Source organism: Zalophus californianus, chromosome 3 (assembly GCF_009762305.2).
Source record: "Zalophus californianus isolate mZalCal1 chromosome 3, mZalCal1.pri.v2, whole genome shotgun sequence".
Classification (NCBI taxonomy): Eukaryota; Metazoa; Chordata; class Mammalia; order Carnivora; family Otariidae; genus Zalophus; species Zalophus californianus.
The window spans coordinates 133368612-133380845 of record NC_045597.1 but is presented as its reverse complement, the minus strand read 5'-3'; the positions used below and the strand labels follow the sequence as shown (position 1 = coordinate 133380845).

General features: G+C 36.9%; 1 protein-coding gene across 4 annotated transcripts in view; it reads right to left on the bottom strand.

The window, feature by feature from the left end:
* PPIG (peptidylprolyl isomerase G) overlaps nucleotides 1–12234 on the bottom strand; it is a 46836-nt gene that overhangs the window by 14845 nt on the left and 19757 nt on the right. For all 4 annotated transcript variants that reach the window (XM_027589033.2, XM_027589034.2, XM_027589036.2 and 1 more), the window contains exons 7-8: nucleotides 6501–6530; nucleotides 6271–6410 (exon numbers count right to left, since the gene is read on the bottom strand). In XM_027589033.2, coding sequence (XP_027444834.1) covers nucleotides 6271–6410; nucleotides 6501–6530 — 170 coding nt within the window. The remainder of the gene's footprint in view (nucleotides 1–6270; nucleotides 6411–6500; nucleotides 6531–12234) is intronic.

The window sequence follows — 12234 nt, the reverse complement described above, 5'->3', positions numbered from 1 at the left end:
TCTGAAACAATAAAAATCCTAGAAGAGAGCACAAGCAGTCATTTCTCTGACATTAGCCGCAGCATTTTTTTTCTAGGTATATCTCCAGAGGCAAGGGAAACAAAAAAACTATTTAAACTACATCAATATATAAAGCTAATATAAAGCATAATATAATGAACTATTCAGACTACATCAAAATATAAAGCTTCTGCACAGCAAACAACAAAACTAAGACAACTAACTGAATGGGAGAAGGTATTTGCAAATGATATATCCAATAAAGGGTTAGTTTCCAAAACACATAAAGAACTTACACAACTCAACACCAAAAACCCAAACAATGCAATTAAAATTGGGCAGAAGACATGAATAGACATTTCTCCAAAGAAGACATCCAGATAGCCAAGACACATGAAAAGCTGCTCAACATCACTCATCATCAGGGAAATGCAAATCAAAACCACAATGAAGTATCACTTCAGACTTGTCACAATGACTAAAATCAAGAACACAAGAAACAAGTGTCGGTGAGCATGTGGAGAAAAAAGAACCCTCGTGTACTGTTGGTGAGAATGCAAACTGTTGCAGCCACTCTGGAAAACAGTACGGCGGTTCCTCAAAAAATTAAAAATAGCATTATCACATGATCCAGTAACTCCACTACTGGGTATTTACTGACAAAATACAAAAACACTAATTTGAAAAGATATATACACCCCTGTTTATTGCAGCATTATTTAAAATAGTGAAATTATGGAAGCTGCCCAAGTGTCCACTGATAGATGAATGGACAAAAATGTGGCATATATACAATGGAGTATTACTCCGCCATAAAAAACAACAAAATCTTGTCATTTGCAACAACACAAATGGATCTATAAGGTATAATACTAAGTAAATAAGTCAGTCAGTGAAAGACAAATACCATGTAATTTCACTCTTGTGGAATTTAAGAAACAAAACAAACGAACTCTCTTTTAGAGAACTGATGGTTACCAGAATGGGGGGGGGGGTGCTGAAATAGGTGAAAAGGATTAAGAGTACACTTATCTTGATGGGCACTGAGTAATGTATAGAATTGTTGAAGCATTATACTGTACATCTAAAACTAAGAGAATGTTGTATGTTAATTACACTGGAATTAAAATCAAATCAAATGGCTAAAGGAATTTCTCCAAAGAGAAAGGAAATAATAGAAAGTGGCCTGGAATTTCAGAAAGAAAAAACAAGAATGGGTAAAAGATACGAGATAAAGGAATACAATCAGTTCATGTAACTATAAATCATTCTTAAATTAAAAGATGCTAGGGGCACCTCGGTGCCTCAGTCGGTTAAGCGTCCAACTCTTGGTTTCAGCTCATGTCATGATCCCAGGGTCGTGAGATGGTGCTTGGAGTCCACTTGAAGATTCTCTCCCTCTACCCCTTCCCCCATTTTCACACTAAAAATAAATAAATCTTAAAAAAAAAAAAGATGCTAATATCAAACACCTTAGAGTAATGCCAATTAAAATTAGCTGGAAAAAAAATCCCACCTATTATTAGGCTGACAAAGATTAAAGAGTTTGACAATACATGGCTTTGCAAAGTATACAAGGGTAATTAATTTTATGTTCAATGGCAGTGTCTATCAAAATTACAAATGCATGACCCCTATAATCTATTAATTCCATTTTTAGGAATTTATCCCCTGTAATCTATTAATTCCATTTTAGGAATTTGACCAAAATTCACATACATTTAGAATGATATACAAAATGTGGGAATGAAAACTGGGCAGAGACAGGAAGGAGACTTCATTGACTATCCTTTTTGGCCTCTAAATATTAAAGCAAATGAATATATTAAATTTTAAAAAATTACAGAGGGGCACCTGGGTGGCTCAGTCGTTAAGTGTTTGCCTTTGGCTCAGGTCATGATCCCAGGGTCCTGGAATCGAGCCCCACGTCGGGCTCCCTGCTCAGCAGGGAGTCTGCTTCTTCCTCCCCCACTCCCCCTGCTTGTGTTCCCTCTCTCGCTGTCTGTGTCAAATAAATAAATAAAATCTTTACCAAAAAATGAAAAAGAAAAGTTGTAGATACTGGGGTGCCTGGGTGGCTCAGTCGGTTAAGGAGCTTCCTTCAGCTCAGGTCCTGATCCTGGGGTCCTGGTATTGAGCCCCAAGTCAGGGTCCCTGCTTAGTGGGGAGTCTACTTCTCCCTCTCCCCGCACTCGTGCTCTCTCGCTCACTCTCTCAAATAAAATCTTAAAAAATTAATAAAAGGTTAAAAATTGTAGAAATTTTAAAACTTCCAAGTATGACAATAATGGTTTTCATTCTGCAAAAAATCCTCCTATAATTGCCTAACCACTTACACACAATCTGTTCCAAAGTACCTGTTAGAAACATGTAGGTATCCTTAAGGTCAAATTAAACATTACTAAAAGCAAAACGACAAGGCAAATTAAAAATCATAATGGATGAAAAGGAATTACAAAGAGTAACACTTTCAACTTTGGGCCATTTCTGGATAATTTTTTTAGATTATGTAGTTTGCTTATCATCAGGTAAAAGAATTTCCCAAACCTATTCACAGACCTTTTTGAGGGCTGGGATAGGATGTAGTGTAAACTATTAATTAGGCATTGACTTTACTAGTATGATATTAAAGTTAAAAAAAAAAAAAGCTCCAGAACATTTTGCTTGTAAAAATCTCAGGTAAAAAAAATGCTGCCTTATTCATTTTTATTTGAGATCTACAGATTTTACACCAATGAATTTCATGTGAAACCTTTATATTGAAGGAAATTTCTAGGGCACCATCAAGTAAGATTAAAGAACAGAACAGAAATAAAAAACAGAACTACTCCTAAAACAGGTCTCCATTAGATATTTTCATTTCATATTACTGGTCTTATCTTCTAATCAGTTTCTAAGTTTAACATCCCACTATTTTCCATTAAAAGTGCCATCACCACTGCTCCTAATTCCAGGTTAAGGGCAGTGAATGGGATCCTGTTGCTATACAAACGAGTCTCTGATGTTCTTTACCATCTCCTGAGTACAAGATTCACTAGCTCCTTTCCTTGCTCTGTTCTTTGCATACTGCCAGGCAATGTTTCCTACCCACATAATATGCAAAATTTCTGCTCATATAACTATCTATTTATTGTCCTGTTGCCACAACTCAGCACTTGTTTCTGTAATATAGCAATGGCCCTGTTTCTTGTTGCATGGTCAAAGTATACAGACTTCTATTTTAACCCCTCTAGCAAACTCTGAAAAGACCATGACCTGAGGTCATGCCAACTCCTGAAAAACCAGTTAAGTATCTTGACCAAGGTAGTGGTTTCACCCTCTGGTGGTCTGTGTTCTATCCTCCACTCTGCTCTATGACAGCCTCTATAGAAATGCAGTTTTCATTAGCCTCCAGTGTTCCATTTCTGCATGTTTTGGAAGGTTCTTCTCCTTGACTGTGAACCTTCTCAGGCAAATTCAAGTGGCTACAAAAAGCAGAATTTCCAATCTTGCAACAGCAAAGGGAGAAAGGCCCAAGAAGATTGCCCAGACTCACCAAGACCATATACAGGTGGGCCCAGACAGTCAGAATTCTTCAGAAGTCTTTTTGTTTTCTTTCAGGAAGTTAGAAAAAGAAAAGAAAGATTCTGTATTTATTTCTTTTTAAACTGGGGTGTAAATCTCTCAAACAAGGTTTTAAATATAATGATGATGAACACCACCATGTTGCACAAAACTTTTTGACCGTTTCCAATTTAAAACGGTTAAGGAGGCCATCAAACCTATAAACTCGATGTGAGACCCAGCTCTGCCTAAAAAAAAGATTATATAGATGCATTACAAAATCCATTCTGACGAATGTTCTGAATGGTAAATAAAGGACTATAGGGTCATAGGTTCCAAACTGTGTGACCTCGAATATAAAGATCTTTTCATATTTCCACAGTATGGTCCAGAACAGAATAGGCATGGAAGCTATCACTCAAAACAAATCTGACCTTCTCAGAAACTCCTGGACAGACACTAATAAAGGGCCAAATGTCCCTCCCCCCACCAAACTGCTGAAACTGGTAAGGGCAAGGTATGCTTCCTTAGCATGGTAAGATACTATATCAATTTTCAGCACAATTTCTTGGTCATAATGGCATAGGTAAAATTAGCATTTATCTCTGTAAGTGAAAATATATTATAAAGACATAAATAGGGGTGCCTGGGCGGCTCAGTCAGTTACGCGGCTGCCTTCGGCTCAGGTCATAATCCCATGGTCCTGGGACTGAGCCCTGAGTCAGGCTCCTTCCTCAGCGGGGAGCCTGCTTCTCCCTCTCACTCTGCCTGCTGCTCTGCCTACGTGTGCTCTGTCAAATAAATACATAAAATCTTTAAAAAAAAAAAGACATAAATAATAACATATAGTGACATTCATTCACTTTCTCATTCTTTCAGCAAATATTCAAACACTGACATTTTATTACCAAAAGAATCTTTACACCAAATTTATTAGAGAATCTATGATAACTGCTTATGGTTTAAAAGGTGTATTTTTTTATTACTGCAATTTCTTTCCAACTATATAAACCACAGTATCCTTAACTTTTATAAGCAGAAAACAGATCCTAACACACAAGACCTTATAGACTATAAAATAAGAAAAAAAACCCTAATTTTTTATAGAGAATAAAAGATAGATTTCCTAGATGATATGGGAAGAAGTAATGCCTTAAACTAAAATGTTCCAATTGTACTAACAACACTCTGAAGAACTAAGTAACAGAACCAGGGTCTAAAACTTGCAGACATTAACACAGATTGCATTTTAATTTTTCATTTTTTAAAAAATAAAAGTTATTCAGTAACACCTCATTCTTTACTGGATCCTCACAAACACAAGGCATACATTATACCTGTTGCTTGTACATATAGACAGAGAGCCAGGCTCAGGAACACCAAGAAGTTATATAAACACTCCCATTATGAGCTGCAGCATATTCCTGCAATGGTTTATAAGGTATATATTTCATATTACAGAGAAGAAATCATAGGAATCAAAGTAGAAAACAGAAACAGAAAATTAAAAATAAGCCTTCTCTATGAACATCTTGGGTCTTTTTAAATTAAAACAAATGTGTGTATTTCTTTTTTTTTTGAAAGATTTATTTATTTATTTGACAGAGAGAGAGAGAGACAGCAAGAGAGGGAACACAAGCAGGGGAAGCGGGAGAGGGAGAAGCAGGCTTCCCACTGAGCAGGGAGCCCCATGTGGGGCTCAATCCTAGGACCCTGGGATCATGACCTGAGCCAAAGGCAGACGCTTAACGACTGAGCCACCCAGGCGCCCCACAAATGTGTTTATTTCTAAATGACACAAAGAAATCAGTATACCTAAAACCTGAGAACAGAATGTTCTACTTAATGCCAATTCTGAAAGGAATGTTAAAGACTTTAAATGAGTTAGCAATACATAACAGAAAAAGGTCTAGATCTGGAGCCAGCAAGCTTGGGTTTGAAGCTTAGCTCCCTGATGTGGTAAATAACTTAATCTCCTTGACTATTTTCATCTGTAAAATGGGGGAAATACTACAGGGTTATTGTGAGGATCAGAAAAGATTATAGATGACTCTCACATTTGTTAAACATGGAAAACTAAGTATTGGTATTATTATTCCCTAGACTAGTTAGAAAGGGAAGAATAGAGTCCATTTATTATTTTATTGTTTTCTCCACAGGTAATCTCACCCTATACTTTTAGAATAACAGACCCAATACCTAATAAATGGTAGCAGTTACATATTTCACTTATATAATATAAACACTTAAAATATTCACTTAAAGTTCTTACCATTCAGATAATATATCAAACTATTGGTCATGTTAACTTCAAAACTTCTGGTCTAAGAAGTTTCTCAAATATGCCAGATGCTTCTGAATCTCAGGAGTGCATGAAAGGAAAATAATTTATTCCCAGTTTCATAGTCTATGTTATTCTCTTCAACTGTCATCTTCCCCCTTGCTGCGTGTTTCTCTAGAAGAGTATTTATTTACCATGCAATTTAGACAACTACCATTAAAAAAAAACAAAACAAAAAAACAAAGTGGAAGGATAAATTATGGCAAGTAACAAGAAAATAAGTGATTCCATGGTAAATGAACAAAATATGAAGATAAAACACTTTTAGAAAACACAAATGCCTCATATTTATATTCACATTAATATAAATTTCATGCCAACTATTTAGAATGTCTCTGCTTGTTTTGTATGCATAAGCATTATCAGAAATATGCACTTGTTCTTACCTTTAGATTTGGGAATTAGCTCTCCACAACTGAGTATCCGCACCTCAGCAAATGGTTTGCTAGCTGCATCTGTTTTCTGGTTTTCTATCTCTCTCACAACTTCTTGACCAGATATCACTTGCCCGAAAACAACATGATGCCTAAAGAGTCAATTATAAGATGATCAATAACAGCTTTTAATTTTAACATTAATTTAAAATGGTCATAAAATAAATTAAAATAATCTTTACCCATCTAAATGAGGAGTTGGCTTCGTTGTTCTTTGGAAGTCATCAGATGGAATAAAAACAAAGTAAGAGAAAAACAAAGTTAGCAGCTCTAAAAAGGAAAAGAAAATAACTGCATTGGAAATAAAGTTGCAAAGAAATCAGATGCTATTTTAACATAATAGAATCTTACTAGATTAACCTTAAGTAGTCAGAAATAATGCAAGATGCTTTTTACATAATATATTTCAAAAACTTATTCTGATCATAAAAATTAAGACCTACTCATTCTTGAAATTTTATATGTAATTAAACATTTTGGTGTCATTTCTATCCATCTATGTTTCTTGCATGTGACTGGGTTCTTACTGAATATTCACAGGTGTATAAAGTTCTATGGTTGTATAATGTTCTATTGTATGGACAGACCATAATTTATCAAGATTCTACCAGTTCATAGGTTTAACAGTAGTGTTTTTCAATCTTAACATTTTAAACAGTTAAAGCATAGGTCAATCCCCTATCCATGGTTTTGCTTTCCACTGTTTCAGTCACCAACAGTCAATTGCAGTCATTCGCAGTCCAGAAGCAGATAATCCTCCATCTCACATACTGTCAGTTCAATAGTAGCCTAATACTACATCACAATGCCTGTTATTCACCTCACTTCATTTTTTTTTTAAAGATTTTACTTATTTGGGGCACCTGGGTGGCTCAGCTGTTAAGTGTCTTGCCTTTAGCTCAGGTCATGATCCCAGAGTCCTGGGATCGAGCCCCACATTGGGCTCCCTGCTCAGTGGGAATCCTGCTTCTCCCTCACCCCCTGCTTGTGTTCCCTCTCTCGCTGTCTCTCTCTCTGTCAAATAAATAAATAAAATCTTAAAAAAATTTATTTATTTATTTATTTGACAGAGCACAAGCAGGGGGAGAGGCAGGCCAAGGGAGAGGGAGAAGCAGGTTACCCGCTTAGCAGGGAGCCTGATGTGGAGCTCGATCCCAGAACCCCGGGATCATGACCTGAGCTGAAGGCAGACACTTAACTGAGGCACCCAGGCACCCCTCACTTCTTTTCATCAGGTCGGCATTTTATCATCTCACTTCATCACAAGAAGGATGAGTGCAGTAAGATATTTTCATAGAGACCACATTCACGTAACCTTTGTTACAGTATATTATTATAATTGTTTTATTTTATTACTATTGCTGTTAATCTCTTACTATCCCTAATTTATAAATTAAACTTTTATCTGTAGTTTCAGGCATTCATTAGGGGGTCTTGAAACGTACTCCCTGTGGATAATATTCAGATGGCCCTCATACATGTTCTGTTGGACCAGAAAAGAAATGGTCCTTATTGTGTTTATAAAATTTCCAATTAGCTGCCAAGATTCAAAACTTTGGATACTTTCACATAAAAATCCAGATTTCAGACCTTTACTGGAAAGCTGGAAGGTATGGCCCCTGGCATGTGGCAATAATGGGTCAGGCTGATTATCCCTGTCTTCTTAATACAGGGATTAATAGTGTAGATTCTTATCCCGGCAGGCTTTATTTGCTTATGTTACTTGCCTAAGACCTAAAGACTTTTGAGCTTTTTACCCCTGATAAACAAAGAAACTTCACAATGAAGAAAGAGATCTGGATTAAAACTTGGGACAAAACTCAGGACGCCTGGGTGGCTCAGTTGGTTAAGCGTCTGCCTTTGGCTCAGGTCATGGTCCCAGGGTCCTGCTTCTCCCTCTGCTGTTCCCCCTGCTTGTGCTCTCTCTGTCAAATAAAGAAATAAAATCTTAAAACAAACAAACAAGCAAAAAACTTTGGACCAAACTCAAAGTAAGCAAAAGTCCAACAAATGAAGTAATTTTTTAAAATCCTTTTTCCACTCCACACCAACCTTAAAGCCCTATAGTTAAGAAGACTGGTATCTGAGTAGCTCTGAAGACATACTGCTGCAACAGACTCAAGATGGGCACTGTATGTAATTTGTTATTTTAAAGAATCTAATCAAAAAAGGCATTAGAAATTTGGAAGAAGGAACACAATTTAAGCTAACCTTTGGTTAAAGCCCACACAATACTAATGGAAAAAGTTGAAACATGTACATGTATTTTTACAAGATCACCTTGCTTTTAAAACTAACCTATTATTGTTTTCTGACTCTAACAGCTATGCTCACCTGAACTTGCTTAAACCATCTAGAGATGTTAAAAACCTATGTGTATACGATATAGGTATTTGTATTACATATTACATTCAATGTGTGTGTGTGTGTGTGTGTGTATATATATATATATATATACACAACTTGCATCCAGATTTAGTCAATCTTTGCCTCAGATACTATATTTGCCAAGTTCACTTGCTCACTAGAATTTACTTGTAACCCCTAAACCAATACTCCTCTGTTTTCATGGTCATTCTCAGATTGGTAAGAAAAAGAAAAAAAATGTATTGATGAGTAGAAAAACTAGAATTCTTGGGGGCGCCTGGGTGGCTCGGTCAGTTAAGCGGCTGCCTTTGGCTCAGGTCATGATCCTGGGGTCCTGGGATCGAGCCCCATGTCCGGCTCCCTGCTCGGCAGAGAGCCTGCTTCTCCCTCTCCCTCTGCCTGCCACTCTGCCTGCTTGTGCTATCTGTTGAATAAATAAATAAAATCTTTAAAAACAAAACAAAACAAAAAAACCCCTAGAACTCTTGTATAGTGCTGGTAGGAATGTAAAATGATGCAACCACTGTGGAAAACAGTTCAGTGGCTCCTCACAGAACTAAATATAGAATTACCATATGATCCAGCAATTCCACTTTTATGTATATACCTAAAATTGAGAAGGGACTCAAACAAATATGGTTATGTCAATGTTTACTGCAGCACTATTCATAATAGCCAAAAGGTGGAAACAACCCAAATGTCCACTAAACTAAATGTGGTATACACATATAATGGAGTATATTCAGCCATAAAAAGGAACAAAGTTCTGATACATGCGACATGGTTGAACCTTGAAAACAGGCTAAATAAAATAAGCTCGAAACAGAAGGACAAATATTGTATGATTCTGCTTGTATATCTAGAACAGGCAAGTTCATAAAGACAGAAAATAGAGGTTACCAGGGACTAAGGGTAAAAAGAAATGGGTTAGTTTCTGGGACAATGAAATAGTTTTGGATACAGTGGTAACAGCTCCATAGTACTGTGAATATAATCAATACCATTATACACTTAAAAATGGTTAAAATGGCAAATTTTATATCATATACATTGCCACAATAATTTAAGATTAAAAACTGAAGTTTTCTCCTTTAAAAACAATGAAACAAATTAAACAAGGGCAACCTAGAAATTAAGAGATAAGGAAAAAAACATATAGAAGGAAGATTCTGAAAATATACATGAAGGATTACATAAACTTAACAGAGAGATTTTGGTTAGCACAGGAAGGATTTTTCTTAAAAAAAAAAAAAGGGAAAACAAATGGTAATACTAAGTGTTGTTGAGAATCTGGTAATACTGGCATTTTGCATAGTGCCGATATCAGAGTACAGTAGCAATATACATGGAAAGGCTTAAAAATGTGTAAAAAGGGGCACCTGGGGGGCTCAGTGGGTTAAACGTCTGTCTTCAGCTTGGGTCATGATCCTAGCATTCTGGGATCGAGCCCCTGTCACGTTCCCTGCTCAGCGGGGGGTGGGGTGGGTGGGTGGGGATCTGCTTCTCTCTCTCCTTTGGGCCCCTCCTCCTTGCTTGTGTTCTCTCTCAAATAAATAAAATCTTCAAAAAAACAATGTGTAAACATTTCACTAAGTAAACTCTTAGCAGCTTATGTAAAATAATTAAAAATGCATCAAACAGGTACAACAATGTTCAATGAGGCAGTGTGAAAACCAAAAAACAAGTCAAATGTTTAAAAATTAGCATAATACATTCAAACAATGGATTCACATATAGCTATTAAAATGTTAATTAATACTTCGTGATGTGCAGAGATTTATACTGTATCCAAAAGTTGATTAAACAGTATATACAACATTTATTTAAGATTTTTATTTGTCAGAGAGAAAGAGCACAGCATGGGGAGCAGCAGGCTCCCCGCTCAGCGAGGAGCCCAATGCGGAACTTGATCCCAGGACCCTGGGATCATGACCTAAGCCAAAGGCAGACGCTTAACCAACTGAGTCATCCAGACATCCCTATATGCAACATTTAGCTTACATTTTTATTGCCAAGAATGATACCCGGGGGATGGGAATGTTTTTCTTCTTTTTATCTGTGTTCTTTTTCTACAACCAACATGATATAAATCGTTTTCAATTTTTTTAAATAATCAGAAAAATCCCCACAAAGGAAATTGGTTGAACGAACTAGAGCAGATTCACACCACATTATGCAGCTGCAAAAACAAATGAAAAGGATCTCTATGAGCTGATATGGAGTGACTTCCAGGATATACTGCTAAGTGAAAAGAGCAAAACATTGTATATGGTATATGCTGTCTACCATGTAAGAAAAGGAAAATAAGGAAATATATATGTACCTGTGTTTATTTTTATAAAGAGAAATACAGGAAGGGGTGCCTGCATGGCTCAGTTGGTTAAAGTCTGCCTGCAGCTCAGGTTATGATATCCAGGTCCTGGGATCAAGCCCTTCATTGGGCTCCCCGCTCAGCAGTGAGTCTGCTTCTCTCTCATTCTCTTTCCCCACTTCTGCCCCTCCCCACCACTCATTCTCTCTCTCTCAAATAAATAAATAAAATCTTAAAAAAAAAAATACAGGAAGATAAACCAGAATCTAATGAGGCTGGTTACTAAAATGGATGGGTGGAAATGGGATGAAAAAATGGGTAATGTCAATGAGGGTGAAGAGTTAGGTGGGAGTGATACTTTCAGAGGCATTCTTTTTGAATCACACAATGTTTTATAAACAAACACAAAACCAAAAACACAAAAAACAAATCAAAACAAGGTGAGAGAACAAAATATAATCATAAACAAATGAACCTAACATATTTTGAGTCACAAAACCACACAAAATTCACAACAAAATGTACTAACCCAAGTCACTTTTATTTTTATTTATTTTATTTTGGTTTTATTTTATCCACTTGAAAGAGAGAGACATAGCTAGAGAGGGAACACAAGCAGGGGGAGTGGGAGGGGGAGAAATAGGCTTCCCGCCGAGCAGGGAGCCCGACGCGGAGCTCGATCCCAGGACCCTGGGACTATGACTTGAGTCGAAGGCAGATGCTTAATGACTGAGCCACCCAGGCGCCCAAGTCACTTTTAAACAGTTATTTTTACTACATACCCTCAATCTAAAACCAAAAATAACTATAAATAAACAGTAACTCTAGTTAGTAGGTTACTTTTCATAGCAGTATATAGAACAGTGAATTTTTATTCTAGGATTCAGCAAATAGGTAGAAATTTTGAAGATAATGGGAGCCAAGTTTCTCACTGTTAAAGAAGGGAGTTACAGGGGCGCCTGGGTGGCTCAGTCGTTAAGCATCTGCCTTCGGCTCAGGTCATGATCCCAGGGTCCTGGGATCGAGCACCACATCGGGCTCCCTGCTCTGCGGGAAGCCTGCTTCTCCCTTTCCCACTCCCCCTGCTTGTGTTCCCTCTCTCGCTGTCTGTCAAATAAACAAATAAAATCTTTAATAAAAAAAAAAGAAGGGAGTTACAAATATGAAACAGTAAAACACTGGAATAATCTATATGGTGCTTACAGATTAAGTTCCTCTTGAGAGTAGGAGAGTTTAAA